The 14,947-nt window shown below is 41.6% G+C and overlaps 1 protein-coding gene across 2 annotated transcripts in view; it reads left to right on the top strand.

The window, feature by feature from the left end:
- The window catches only part of intu (inturned planar cell polarity protein), a 21,383-nt gene extending 6,645 nt beyond the window's left edge, over nucleotides 1-14,738 (top strand). For both annotated transcript variants that reach the window (XM_008427937.2, XM_008427936.2), the window contains exons 4-17: nucleotides 2,422-2,637; nucleotides 6,220-6,338; nucleotides 7,770-7,859; nucleotides 9,481-9,558; nucleotides 9,658-9,838; nucleotides 9,965-10,018; nucleotides 10,261-10,323; nucleotides 10,643-10,855; nucleotides 10,951-11,043; nucleotides 11,124-11,540; nucleotides 12,693-12,787; nucleotides 12,874-13,063; nucleotides 13,753-13,895; nucleotides 14,162-14,738. In XM_008427937.2, coding sequence (XP_008426159.1) covers nucleotides 2,422-2,637; nucleotides 6,220-6,338; nucleotides 7,770-7,859; nucleotides 9,481-9,558; nucleotides 9,658-9,838; nucleotides 9,965-10,018; nucleotides 10,261-10,323; nucleotides 10,643-10,855; nucleotides 10,951-11,043; nucleotides 11,124-11,540; nucleotides 12,693-12,787; nucleotides 12,874-13,063; nucleotides 13,753-13,895; nucleotides 14,162-14,273 — 2,064 coding nt within the window. In that variant the 3' untranslated portion in view covers nucleotides 14,274-14,738. The remainder of the gene's footprint in view (nucleotides 1-2,421; nucleotides 2,638-6,219; nucleotides 6,339-7,769; nucleotides 7,860-9,480; nucleotides 9,559-9,657; nucleotides 9,839-9,964; nucleotides 10,019-10,260; nucleotides 10,324-10,642; nucleotides 10,856-10,950; nucleotides 11,044-11,123; nucleotides 11,541-12,692; nucleotides 12,788-12,873; nucleotides 13,064-13,752; nucleotides 13,896-14,161) is intronic.
- The last annotated feature ends 209 nt before the right edge of the window (nucleotides 14,739-14,947 follow it).

Raw genomic sequence — 14,947 nt, 5'->3', positions numbered from 1 at the left:
TGTGTGTGTGTGTGTGTGTGTGTGTGTGTGTGTGTGTGTGTGCGTGTATGTGTGTGTGTGTGTGTGTGTCCATCAATGGATGGTTGGTAAATGACTGACATCAACAGGCTGGAATTTCAATGAAAGCACACTCACGCCTGACCACAGCCGTATAATTCACCAAGGAAAGTGCTGCAGTTTGCCCATTCAGGCTTTTTTCTCCCGACTCTGAGGTCTGAACTGTCTCACTCATGTCTACGTTTAATGCGTTCGGGTCACATTCACTTGCATCATTTACTGTAATAATTAAAAACAAAGGTCAAGTTAAATCCTGCTGGTTGTGTTCAGACCTCGCCGCTAGGACGGGGCATTTAGTCGGGTTAATAAGTGGAAAGGTTCATCACATGATGAATCAGGATTGGCCACTGGGTCCGTAATGACAGTCTTCCAGTAAAAGGGGCTAAAATAGCTGGGAGCCTTGATGTAGGGGCCTGCTGGAGGGGCCGGCGGCCTGTGGTTAGAGCTGACAGGCTCTGCACAGACCGTTGGATTAGAAAAATATAGCTTTCACCTTTCTGGCACGGTAATTTGATCTTTTTTTAATGTCATATTTGGTCGGAGCTGGAAGACAGAGTAACATACAGACATAGAAGGCTTTACAGCTACTATGTTATTCCTGCCAACCCAAACAATGTTCATATTAAACCTGATAGGGTTCTTATATTCCACGGGATAGCCTGGAATTTCTTGTCTGTATTTTCCAGGTTTGGAAAAGCATGGAAAAAGAAAATGGAAGTCAGGAAAATATGTGGTTTTCCAGCCTTTATTCTCTATCCTATTGTTTAGGACCCAAAGATCTATCCATCCCACGGTGTCCTTAAAAAGTCTTACGTTCATGTATCTAGAATTAAGGCCTTAAAATGTATTAAATTCATTAGGAAAATGCAAGATAGCCTTAAATACTTTAATCTCAAGTCTTAAATTTATGTCGCATAAATTTACTTTTCTGCCAGCTAAAAGTCTGAGTCAATCACAAACATCTTCATCGCAGATGTTTGTTTCACGGCGGCTCAGGCTACTGCTAGCTAACTAGCTGCTAACATACCCCTGCTAGCTAGCTTTGATTTGTTTGTATTTCTTTCTAAATCATGTAAACCACTTTGAATTGCCTTGTTGCTGAAAATGTGTAACAAAATGACCTTTCCTGACCCTGCTAGCTAGCGTCTTGCATCTGTTTTTGGAAAGTTTGCAGGACGATGTTCGTCTTCTGTTGCGAACCCATTCGATGCTGCATTCATTTTGTTCATTTTGTTTGGCTGTACTGTTATAAAATATGCATTTTTGTTTTGTGCATCTCTGTTGTGATACACGTCTTGAATTTCATTTATAATGGTTCCTGTAATTCAGACATGAAAATGTGGAGGAACGCTGTGAAAAAGCAATTCTCAAAGGAAACGTAAAAAATAACAAGAAATGAACTCTGTCCCTTTAAAACAAACAAAAAAAAAACAACACATTTTGAAGTAGGTCTGCTTTGATGATATGCTACGATTCTGCATTTTAAAAACATTTAAAAATAACAATAACCAAGCCGAGACCCTTTATTATTCCTGAAAGTGTTTTGACGGTGCCAGCGATGTGTGTTTGTTGAAATGACTCCAGTCTGTTTCCAATTAGGAGAAGCTGACTACACTCACTCATGGCTTGGCAGAAGTGTGGTTTTTAGTTTATCAGAGATGCTCAGAAACGCACAGACTTCTTACTGCTTTCTAGGAGAAAGAGTGTTTTTCTTCTCTCGGCTGCCATCCTGTTCCCATTTGCTCAGTGATCATCTCAGGACTGAAGTCTTTACACTGCTGGGCTTGTTCATAGCTTTCTGTTTTTTTGTACTTTCAGATTTATAGGCACATCGTTGAGTTTGTATGTGATAAATAGGATGATGGATTCTGACTTAATTGGCAATAAACATAAATAAATAAATGACTTGATAAAGTAAATTATGCACATACTATTGCATCTAACAAATAAAAAATAAAAATAACTAATAATTGTTATTAAGTGTTCCAATTTGTTTCCAATCTTATTATTATTAGTTTCCTCTTTATATGTATTTTTAATTTAATAATAATAATAATTTCTATGTATTTATTTAGTACAATTTTTTAACTTAATGTAACATTTTATTTTGCTTTTGTTTTCTACATTCAGAATTTATCCATGTTTCATTTACTGTCATTTTTTAAAATGTAATTTTATAATTGTGAAGTGATGGGGAAATTGACTCACGGGTGTCAACGTTATTTGCAAAGAAAAAAATCTGAAAAGTGTGGCGTGCATTTGCATTTAGCACATCTTCCCATCTGCTTTGCGTTGGTCTATGACCAGAGCATCTTTTAGACACAGCTCTTCTCCTTCACCTGGCTCTACATCTGCTTCCACCAGGTGAAGCTGACGCTGGAGACGGCGGCGCCGGTGGACAGCGCTGCTCCCAGCGACTTCTCTCCGGCCCAGAAGATGAAGGCCTCTCCACCAGTCAGCCAGCTGGTGCGCTTGTTGTGGGGGGAGGACACGGCCGAGCTCCAGATGGCCATCGGACACATCCCGCACATCGTCATGTACCTGTCGCTCAAACTGGACTCTTCGTCTCTGCAGGAAGAGGTCGGTCTCTGCACAACCTGTAACAAACCACTAGGTGATTATTTCCTGATCAGAATCACCGGAAACGGCTCATTCTGGAGTTTACGGAGTTGTTTTTAGTCACTGTTTGAGCTAAAAGGAAACGATAAAACATCTGGTTGTTTTATGGGACGTGTGGTGCTGTTTTAATAAAGTAAATATGAGGTTTCTAAGTAGGAAAGTTGACTTTGGCTCAGAACAAGTGGAAAATTCAATGCTTTTTATAGCTAGTAAACCTAAAATGAGTGTGATCTGAGTCTTGGCACCTGGTTTTCTGACCTTAATGCAGAGAATTTGTTCACAGCCTGAAAAAGTGTGGAGTTTTGTTGAGGTTTTTCCCATATTTGAATAAGTATGGAGTGAGAATATCAAAGACAGGAAGATAATTTTATATCCAGTCTTTATTACTTATTCTGTTGTCTAAATGTCCTATTGATCCGTTATTCTTTTTCATTATTCATCCATCGTCAGGATCATTTTTAGCAACAAGTAGGCCTGTCACAATGACAAACTTCGCTGGACAATAAATTGTCTCAGTAATTATTGCAATAAACGATTGAGGCCTTTTTCAAGAAATATAATAAAGCAAGTTTTCCTTCCAAAAGACCAATAACTTGTAATTTAGTAAAAAACTCTTAACATTGTAACGGAAAGATATTTTAAATTTCCAAAATAAAACGCAATAACCAGAAACAAAAAAATAAGACGCAATTAAAAACAACCCACATCTTAAGCCATGAATAAAATTGGAATTTCTTTGTTAACAAAATTTCCCTTCAAAAAATCATGAGAATAGAAATGATCAAGCTCTTTTTAATTTATCATGTCATTAATTTATTACAGGCAACAAGGCAGTTCAAAGTGCATCACAATTATGAACCATCAAAATCATGAAGCAAATATACGACAAATACATTGATCATTGTTTATTGATTATGAATCAAGGACGACTCTAAACAGGTGGGTTTTTAGCCTTGATTTAAAGGAATTCAGTGTTTTGCCAGCTTTGCAGTTTTCTGGAAGTTTTCCTAGATTCCTGGAGCATAGAAGCTGAATCCTCTCCATGTTTGGTTCTGGTTCTGGGGATGCAGAGGAGAACCAGAAGACCTGAGTGATCTGACTTTTAGTGTCACAAATATGTGTGTCCCATTCAGTGATGTGTAAACCAACAGAAGTCTGTTCTCTGAGCTCCGTGGAGCCAGTGGAAGGACTTTGACCAGCTTCACCCTGTCAGAACCGTTTGCCAGGAAAATAAAATCACTGAAAAGGGCCAACATTAAACTGGGTTTATGCTAATGCTGTTGAATTAAACATAAAACTCCAACATTTCCGCAGTCTTGGAAATTGTTGATTGGAAGCCGGTTGTTGTTTAAAGCCACAAGCCTTTAGAGGAAACACTAAGAAGACTGAAGCCAAGCATGCAATGGGGGCTGAGAGTGGACAAAAACAGCCTGGGCCGGTTTATTATGCGAGATGACTACAAATCAAACCGCATTCACAGAACAAAAGGCTGCTTCTGCTCAAACCGTGGACGTCTAAACACTTTTCCATCCCTTTGGAAAGCAAATTCTTGTGGAGACTAAATCATTACTTTGACTCTCAGCAACGCTTGTAAACCTCCATTAGGACATCGCTCAGACCACTTTAATTATGTTGGCTCCCAGAAAGCGGATCCAGGTAATTGAGTGCTAAGAAGAAAAGTTGAGAAGGAAATCACAGGATTAAAAGCGAATCCCTCCGGACGTTTTCTGGAAACTACCGCTGTGGACGACTTCCAGGACGAAGGAAAAGAGACGTCAGAAAGCTTCGTGATTAGTTCGGCTCCTTACAGAAAATGACCCACGATTTAAACGCTGTCAGCTGAGCTCTACGAAGCCTTAATCAAATCTGTTTTGGATCAGAGCGTAACAACAACGAGCTATTCCTCCAAACCCCCCGCTTTTTTTATTTATTTTTATTTTTTTATTATCAGAACCAAGTTTGTAGGTCCGTTCAGATTGGAAGCGTGGACACGGCTTCCCCGTTGTGCACTGCTGCTGTGAGAAGCACGTCTGACTGACGGTGTAATTACAAGTGCTCAGCTCAGCGGTCATGCTTTGCTGTTCCCTTTGCTCCTTCTCGGTGTATCTGCGTGCCAGATTTATTTATTTTTTATTTTTTTGCATTTATCTGGACCTAAACTACGGCTTGTCCAGAGCCACATCAGCGAGCGGCCGACTTTCTAAATGACAGTGCTGCGTGCATACCCTCTAAACCGTGACTTTGATTCTTTAGTCTCATGATTGCAGGGCGGTGGAACGTGAGACGTTCAGCAGCTGCTGCAGGTTAGAGTTTCGGTTCCGCAGAGTTGTTGATACGAGCTCTCACACTTCAAAAGCCTCCCAGCGCGCTTTCTCGACCTAATGGTCGGTATCTTTTGTGGGTCTTTTGCTCCAGTTGCCAAGGCTGTAGTTCATTTAGGGGTTTTCAGTTCCCACTCTCACCATTCAGGCCTTAAATTCCCACTACTGGAAGGAATGCTAATACACCAGCAATGCTCCGAATTAGTACGTTTTGTCTCATTGTGCTTTCGTCAGTGTTAGTAATTAGGCCTGTCATGATAACAAATTTTGGCTGGACAATAAATTGTCCCAGAACTTAATGCGATAAACAATAATTTTGTTGACTTACGACCATTTTCAAGTAATATATTAGTAATAATGGCATAAAAATGCAAGAACACATTCTCAAAGATCAATAAACATCATATTCTGAGGAACATTGGAACTGGAAGACATTTGAAATATCCAAGATAAATAAAGAAAACAACAAATAAAATGAATTATGAAGTGTGTGTAAACATAACCGAGCGTGTTAAATCTAACCCAGCCCAGCGTTATTGAGGCAGCATAAACATCCACTCGCTTGTCCATCTATTCTTCTACACCCAGCAGATGTTTTGGTTACTGATCTTCCAAGACTAGATCCTGCACATTTTTATGTACCGTTTTTTTTTTTTTTTTTTTTTTTTGGTGCTGCTTGGCTAACCAGCGACGTCTCTCTAAGCCTGATATGTAATTTTCAAGAAGCAGGCCATATTTTACACAGTGTATTTCCAGGGTGTCCACGCATACTTAAAAAGTCTTATATCTGGAATTAAGGCCTTAAATGACTTAAATTCATTCAAAAAATATAAGTTAGTGTTAAATACATTAATCGCAGGTCTTAAATTTAGCCATGGCAGGACTAATTCATGTCATATATTATATGTAGTTTATTTTCCTTGCAGGACTTTATGTCAGGCTACAATTTGAGTCATGCATAGACATCTTCATTGCATTTTGTGACTTGGGGTGGTTGGGCTACCACTAACTAGCTACTAATATACCCCTTCTAGCTAGCTTTTTTTGCAAATTTATCACCAGTTTGCTTGTTCGTCTTTGCCACTGGCTCACTTCTGTTGGCAACACGTACAAAGCATTTTGGTACTACGGCATTAAATTTCATTCTCAGTGGTCTTAAAAAGTCTTAAATTTGAGTCGATGAAAACCCTGATTCCTGAACTAAGTGACTTTATCTGTTCAGGAGGAGATCCTGTACCAGTACCCAGTGTCTGAAGCATCCAGCCAGCTGAAAGGAGTGAGAGGCATCTTCCTTACTCTGTGCGACATGCTGGAGAACGTCACAGGAGGCCACATCATCAGGTTGGGACAGCGACTCGCCTGGAAGGTGTCACAGTCAGTTTACGCTCCAGCAAAGCAAAGATGATCTAGAGATTCTGTCGTTACATAACCTTTAATTCTCTTATTATGTAAAACTTCTAAACGTCTTTTATATCTGCCTGAGGGTTGCGGTGTCTTTCTCCAGCAATATCCTCTAGAGTCTAGGCAGATTATACCACAGGTTGTGGGAGGACATTTGACCGCTCTTTTTTTTCCTATTTTTTATTTAACATCTTAGCATCATCCGGTCTTTTAGACATAGTCCATAAATTTGAGGTTGAATTTGGGGTTTTGCCAAAGCTATTCCAGAAACTTAATGTTTGCTGTTTTCCTTTGTAAAGTCAGTTTGGATGAGTGTTTGGAGTCACCGTCCTGCTGGAGAACCCAACTGTGTCCAAGTTTCAACACCGAAACGCTTAAAGCTGAAGAGCTTAGATTTAGTCAGTGTTGCATCCACTTTGGTGAATCAGCCGGTAACTTTTTCATTGATTTGAAACCCTCAGCTCGACCAATCGTAACGCTCTTCTCCTCATTGTGGTCAGTCAACACAGTCTTTGACTCTTCTGACTATAAAACATTTCTGCAGGAAAGATATTTGGCCCACTCTTGATTTTAGTGACTCTTGAAGGTGTAAAAGTAATGCATTGCTTTTTTAAAATTGACATCCACTCAATCTGTTGTGATGTGGTCAGTAAAAAAAACACCCCAGCAGTTTGTAGATTATTGCAGGCTTTAGTGTTGGCAATTCTTTTGGTTCTTGTTCATCTTAATCTCTTTCATTTCATCTGAAGGCAACCAGCAGTTTTGCTCATACGGTTGAAACTTGGTCTAAAATGTGTTTTTCCTACAGGACAATGATCCCAAACCTGCTTCAGGACAGATAAAGTATGCTAATCTTAAGGAGATTTAAAAAAGAAAAAAAATATCTGAATTCCATTGAAAATCTGTAAAGTATACCTAAAATTTAGAAAGTTAGAAAACTAACTTCCAACTCTACCAAAAGACCAATGGAAAAAAACTACAAGCCAAAGCAGTTATTCAAAAGTTTAGATGTATGAATATATTTGAGGCCAACGATGTTTGGATCAGAGGAAACCACAGTAACATGTAACATGGAGCTGTTTGCTGTATAAATCTAACTTCCTGTGGGAGAAAAAAAACTTTAAAATGTGTTAAAGACCCCAAATTAGTGAGAGCTATGGCAGTAATGAGTGCATGTAATCCTTTGAAATGTTTCTTGATCGTTTGTCTCTAATGGCAAATGATAATTCAGTATTCTTCCTGCCAGTTATTGGGGAAAAAATGACAGATAACTTTACTTATTAAACCTTATTTGCATGCAAGTCAGCATTGACCTTTGGCATTATCTTTTTTTCTCTCGTCGTCTTTCCATTCTGCTGCTCCCTCGCTCAGCTCGTCTCTGTTGCTCGGGAAACATCTGGTTCACGTTGGCTACTGGAAGGAGCGCAATAACCTGCTGGTCGTCGGTCTTCCTGCTCAGAGGTAGAGGCGTGCGGCACCAAGCAAACACACCCATGCAACACGCACACACAGACCCAAGAGGCTACTGTTCCACAAGTTGTCATTACGGGGAAAAGAAGCCGGAAACAAACGCCGGGGCCTGAATCGGTCAAAGAAATATATTTTTGTTGAAGTCAAGATTTAAGAGAGCAACCTGAAAAACCCATCTGCTTTCTTCAGATGCGTTTTAAACATGTGCTTCTCTTTACCTCCTTTGTTTTGAAGATGGATGCCTGTTTAGAGGAAGGAGCCATCGCCAATAGTTTGCCAAGTTAGTCGTCAGGGCTTTCCCCGGAGAAGATAATTCATGCATGAAAGCTGTGATCCTACAGCTGAAAGAGCTTTTTTTGTTTTCTTACTGTCTGGCTTCCAATCAGATCAAATATTTAATGTTTAATATCAGTAAGAATTACTAAAATATCTTCCATTTACTAAATGCCGTAAATATGATTTTTATTTATTTATTTTCAAATTTACAACCTTTGAGTTAATGGGAATCCCTTCTGCGGGCGTATTTTAAACACTCCCGGTGTGACATCATGGAGTAATCAAAAAAAGTTAGTCAATATGTCAGAAGTTGAATTACGGACCTCAATAACTCCAAATTCAACTGTTTAAACAGTTTTACGTTAGTGCAAACACATGATCACCGCTGAAACCAGTGCTGGGCTGGTGTTGGTTAAAGCCAGCGACGGAGAGGCTATCACTCCAACAACAACATTAAAAAGACTAACTCCAGTTTGTAAATGCCTCCAATGACGAAGACATTGAAGGGTTTGGCCTTTCATTGTCCAGACCCTTGGAGGAGAGTGAGGGAAGCTTGAAGGCACCATCCCCAGTGTGAAGGGACAGGCCGGCGTCGTCATGTTGTTTGGACTCCATAAGACTTCATGAGTAACAAACATTGAAAGTCCATCTCAAGACGTCAGCCACTAGGGTTAGGGTTATGAGCGCAAGTTAAATCTTACGCTCATATAGGCCTTCCAAAGGGACAAGGACCCTTTACCAGATCAGCTACAAAGTAGTTTAGGGACAACAAAGACAGTATTATGGAGTGACTGTCACAAAGTCCTGATCTCTGTCCCTTAGAAAACATGTGGACAGAGCTAAGAAGGCCTTTGTAAGACCTGACTCGGTTACCTCTGGAAGCAGAAACATTCGTGTAAACTATGGTGAGAAGCTTATGGAAGGACACCCAAAAACATAAATATATGTAAACTTCTGACTCTCTTTTATTATTTTGACATTTGGCAAATATAAATAACTTTTGGTAATCCTAACTGGTCTGATTTTGTCAGACAGTGAGAGAAAATGTCTCAAAGAACGAGGAATGGAAGCAAAAATGTTCCCCTAGTTATCTACACCTGGAAAATGAGCAAATCTAATACTTTTTCAGAATCTTCCAGACCAACTAGGAACGCCGTTATAACCTCACCGTTAGAGAAACGGTGAAGTCGATCCGACTCGTTGAAGTCAAACACGCAGAAATAAGACAAACGTTCTGCTTCCAGCCGGACGTTTTCTTTTCTCTACATTGCGCTAACACTGCTGAAGCTGGAGTTTAGCCCGGCATGTCTTTAACTTCATCCCTGCCTTCTCGCAGGGTCCCGCTGCTGTCCCTGCAGACGGTGGTTGGCGACGTGGTGCGAACGCTGAAGGTGATGTACGGCTCTTTGAACAGGTCGGTCTCTCGTCGTTCTCTACCTCTTGTCTCTTGGATTTTGGGGCATGATCTTTCACGTTTTTTTTTTCTTTGTCATCCTCGACGTGTCCTCCGCAGCGCGTTCTGTAAGCCGGACCACGCCCCCAGGTTGGACCATTTCTTCTGCTTGTTCTTCCAGCAGCTCATCCAGCCGTGGCGCCTGAGGGAAGGCTCGCCGCCGCCGCCCGACGTTTCGGGGAGCCTTTTCCTGGATGGACTGCCGGCCGTCCGATGGCTCACTTTGCCTCCTGAAATTAAGGTTTGTCCGGCTTCTTCTCACGCCACATGTGTGCGGCTGTGGTGCCCCCTTGTGTTCGTGTGTAACATGGCCGTTTAATTAAAATAAAATTAATCTATGCTGTATTGTGGTGCGTGTTCTCCTCAGATGGAGGTGGATACAGTTCTCTCGGATTTCGAGTCCTCTGACTTTGGAGAAATGGTGAGACTGGTTGAATTATTCCAGATTATAAAAACTGAATGTTTTGTTCATCCATGAGTGAAACTTGTGGTGCAGGAACACAAGTTAGGTCAGGTTAAGTTAGGTTAGCCTGTTTTTAGAAACGTGTTTATGTCAACTGATGCTCTGATTATTTTTACCTAATGAAATTTGATTCCTTTTCAGCATTAACTAATTACAGACCTCTCCATATTTATCTACACTTTGCTTTGTTTTTTTTGCAGTCTGAGGACTTCTTTGGCCTGAGGCGTCTCTATGTTATACTCGGCTCCTGTTTGTTCTACAAGGTAAGAGTCAAAGTGGAAACAAGCTCACACTACAGTCTGGACACCAACCTGCAGTTGTTACAGACAAATAAAATGGAGACTGTTTACACAAGATGCTCTAATTGTTAGGTGGGAATGTATTCACACTGCTTTTAAAATGTTTTCTCAAGTGACAACCACAAACTCCTTTTTTAATGAGTTTTTTGCGATAGACAAACTCGAGGTTAAAGGAGGAAGAATATATGTGTGTGTGTCGACCTTTTTAAGATTTTACCTTACTTTTCTAAAGCCATGTATGATTTTCCTTCCACTACGTCGTTTTGTGCCTCTCTGCCATCAGTCCTACCTGATTGCCAACCATCTCCCAAAGGAGGACCTGCTGGACGTGTGTCTGTACTGCCAGCACTTCTGCCTGCTGCCGCTGGCGTCGGAGCAGCGTGTCGGTCAGCTGGTCATCTGGAGAGAAGTGTTCCTGCAGCAGAGAGCCAGCGGAGGGCTGGCGCCGGGCTTCAGCCAGCCTCCGGGGCGACACTTCCTCCTCATAGTGGGGCTGGTGAGAGGAGAAACTTTTAACCTGTGTTTTTGAAATGGTCAAAACTGCTTTTGTGAAGCTACAGTCATCTGTCCGTCTGCCTGTCTGCGCCTCAGAGACACTTTATGCAGTGCGTCCTGTTGGAGGCGGGCGGGTGCGCGTCTCCGGCTCTGGGCTCTCCAGGACCTGATTGTGTTTATGTGGATCAGGTGGGGGTTTTTGTCGCAGCTGATCTGCTAATCGGCTCCAGATTGAAATGAAGACGCTTGAAGTCCTGCTGTGTCGTCAGGTCAAAGCCACCCTCCTGCAGCTGAACGCGCTGGAGGCGGCCATGGAGGAGCGGCTGAACGTCCCGTCCGCTCCCTGCCTCTCCTGCGCCGACTGGTTCCTGCCGGCCGCCACGACCCGGGACCGCCTCGACAGCCTGGCGTCCTCGTCCCCCGTCCTCAGCAAGCTGGCTGGGGCCATTCGAGGGTCTCCGTCCGGGCACAGAGGGCGCAGCCTGTTCGGCGAGAAGTCCCGTAAGTCCAGCCCGCAGAGGAGCTTGTCGGACAGCGGGAGCGAGGGTCCGATGGACGCCGGGTCCGGTTCGCCAGCGGCTCCGGGTCTCAGCCCTCACTCCACCCCAGACTCAGGGAGACGGATCGGGGGCAGGCAGGACTCTCTGGGGTCTGATGGGAGCGGAGGCAGTGGAGGCCTCTTCAAGGTACAGTCAGTTTTTACCAAAAGTAAAAAAATGACTGCAACAAAAAAACATTTTGGCAAAAAATGGCCGTCTTGTTGGGAAGGTAAAATTAGCGTTGCACAACAGGAAGCTTTACTGCAACGTGGAGTTAAGAGTCAGAGCCCCACTCAAAATTATTCGCTTTATTGGACGAGTTACACTCTGTAGCACTATTAATAAGCACGATATACACAATATAAAGTTGTGTTCATACAGTAGATTGTTCAACCTGTTGAGGAAATAAAGAAAGTAATCGGCAGAAGTTTATTAGATTGTAACAAGCGCAGCGCACTGCATACGAAACACACACATCTCCGCTCCTATCAGTCACACATCCCATTTGATTTGCACTTGACTCACCCTGCGGTTACAACAAGCGACAAAACGGAGCTGGAAGATGTTAAACAAAAGCTAAAAATGGGAGAAGATAAAACTGCTTTACTCAGATTATGGCCTTAAAAACTAAGCAGTAAAGTCTTAATTATAAGACGCCAGGTTTACATCCGGCTCAGGCGTCTAATCAAAGTTAAAGTTGAGTCATAGCGGACAGACTCGAACACAATGTCTACATGAAAAGACAGCTTTGCTTTGCCCAAATTAGCGTTTATTCAGTTTATTAAAATCGGCTCAATGAGGCGATGCGCTTTGAAAGAAAGTGACCCAAATCCTGTTTTTGTGACTTCAAATAAGCCTAGAAGAATTTGAAAAGTACATGTTTTTTCATACAGCAAATGTAAAAAATTATTTTGAAGTTTTGGATTTACAATTAATAACATTCCCTTTCTACACACACACACACACACACACACACACACACACACAAAAATCTATTTTATTTGTTTATTTGTTGGTATTTTTGACTCAACAATTTTGGCCCATGTGACAAAAAGTTTTGACACCCCTAATTTACTGTTATTTAATCTAATGAACATCTTTCAAATTACAAAGAAAACATAGACTAAGTTTCTGCTGTAAGTCTCACCGTCATGTTTTTTTTAAAAGCAATTATTTCTGCAAGGCTTTATTTCTACAATCCTCAAACCATCTCAAAGTAGATCAGGTAGCAAAACCAGTGATGTTCATAAAACAAACCTTAGATTCAGGGAGATTTTTTAAATTCTCATTACTGTCCAGATGCCCAGGATGAAGCATCCAAACCCCTTCTACCTGGGGACCCTGAAGAAAACCCTGACTGACAGGGAGACGGAGGAAATGTACAACACCATAAAGTAACGCAGAATAAACCGCCTCCTCCTGTGTGATTTTATGTTTAGTCGTGTTTGTGCCATACAGATCGCTGTGTTGTCTGTGACAGACTGACCTCGGGAACGGAGAACACCTTGTTTCACTACGTCCTGATGGAGACGGTGCAGGGGATCTTCATCGCTCCCACTCACAGAGAAGTGGCTCAGCTCAGCGGCTCTATCCACCCGCAGCTCATACACAACTTCCACCACTGCTGCCTCTCCATACGCGCCGCTTTCCAGCAGAATCTGCCGGCCAGGGTGAGGGGACGCATTCCCAAATCGGCTAGGCCGTTCGCTTTCTAATTCTGGTTTGGTTTGCATTAAACTACCACAGTAAATAGCAATTAAATAGATGAGATAAATCAATCGCATGATAAATTTAAGTGAGCGTGATATTTTTCATTTCACTGCAAAAACACAAAATCTTACAAAGTATTTTTAGTCTAGTTTCTTTGTCTTATTTCAAGACAAAACTGACTTACAACTAACTTTTCAGCGAGAAATAGGAGCTTGTTTTAAGTGAATAATTCCTTGATGTTGACACAAAAAGCACTGATTCCACTGGCAGATTAATTCACTTATAACATGGGCCAAATGTCTTGTTAGAAGTGAAATAATCTGAGCTTTGAACAAGTATTTTTTCATCAAAATTAAGAAGCTGATGACTTAAAACAAGCTCCTATGTCTTGTTGAAATGTTACTTGTAAGTTAGTTTTGTGTACCAAGATATTTGGTCTAGAAACTAAATAAAAAATACTTTGTAAGATGTTTTGTTTTTGCAGTGTTGAACAATAGTTAGAGTTGTTTTGCACTTGAAGGAAGAAAAACTTTGCAAAGGTTTTGGTCTTACAATCAAACAGAGAAGCTCATTTTCTTCCCAGCATCCTTTGCGTCTCCTGCCAGCTCGGTGACGTTGCGTGACTCTGCGTTGCTTTGTGTCGTTGCAGGGTTGCCGTGCAGCAGACCGGTCTCAGAGGTCCGGCTGGGGTCTGGGCCCGGTTAAAGAACACGGGGTTCTGTTTCAGTGCAAGCCGGAGAACTGGACCGACCAGAGGAAACCCGCCCCCACCATGACTTACTGGGTAATAGGGTACGTCTGGGTCCAAACACACGAAATACCGAACCCTTAACGTGTGTGAGAAACAGGCAGGAGGTCCACAGATAAATAAAGCTCTTGAATAATATGAACTTGTCTTCTCAAAATCTAGGATCTTTAAAAAAAAAAAATACTTTCACTTCAAACGGAGCTGCTAAGTCAGCCGCTTCCTTTTTGTCGGGGGTTTTAAATCAGGACGCTCGTCCTCGGTTCCAGGCCTCTTTCAAAGATAAACATCTTTGCTTTGTTCTGGTTCCCAGGAGGATGCTGCTGGAGCCGGTTCCCCAAGAGTTCTACGTGTGCTTCCACGACTCGGTGCCGGAGGTTCCCGTGGAGATGGCCTTCAGACTGTCCTTCGGTTTGGGTTTATGATGCGTCGACGGCATGAAGACTTCCTGCACAATCTCAGGAAAAAAAATCAAACAGATGCTCTTTTTTCTGTGCTGTAGAGTTTTGTTTTTTCCGTCTTTCCTTCCCACATGTTTTTCTGCAGATAAGCAGTGGAGCATGACTGAGGCCGTTTCAACTTCATGTCGGATCGTTGCGGTGCCTTTTTTTTTTTCTCACCATGAACAAACAGTGAGCTTCCCGACGAACGAATACCTCCTTTCCACTTTGACCAGCTGACCTGTCGGTTTTGTGCTGTGAACTTTACAACCCTAAACCAGTAAAAAAAAGAAAAAAACGCCACTGCATGAATCTCCATCCAATGGAAACTAGACTGATGACTATTTTTTTTGTATACAAAGCAGTAACCGTGTTGTTAATTTAAATTTTTGTACAGTTTTGTATGGGAAATTGTTACATAATAAACACTATTTGACAATAAAACCACAACCTTTGATTGTTTCAAGATAAATTTACTTGATTCCGTTGCGTTTTAAAACATAATTAAGAATGTAAAATATGTTTAACAATAACCAAAATGTGGTCTACATTTGGCAGAACCTGGAAAATAAAACCCTCCTCCTCCTCTCTGTAGTCATGATGATAGAAATCATAAATATTTGGTTACATTTTGATACAAACATTTGCAGCACTGAAGT

Source organism: Poecilia reticulata, linkage group LG14 (genome assembly GCF_000633615.1).
Source record: "Poecilia reticulata strain Guanapo linkage group LG14, Guppy_female_1.0+MT, whole genome shotgun sequence".
Lineage (NCBI taxonomy): Eukaryota > Metazoa > Chordata > Actinopteri > Cyprinodontiformes > Poeciliidae > Poecilia > Poecilia reticulata.
The sequence above is the reverse complement of the archived record's forward strand: the minus strand, read 5'-3'. Positions and strand labels throughout refer to the sequence as shown.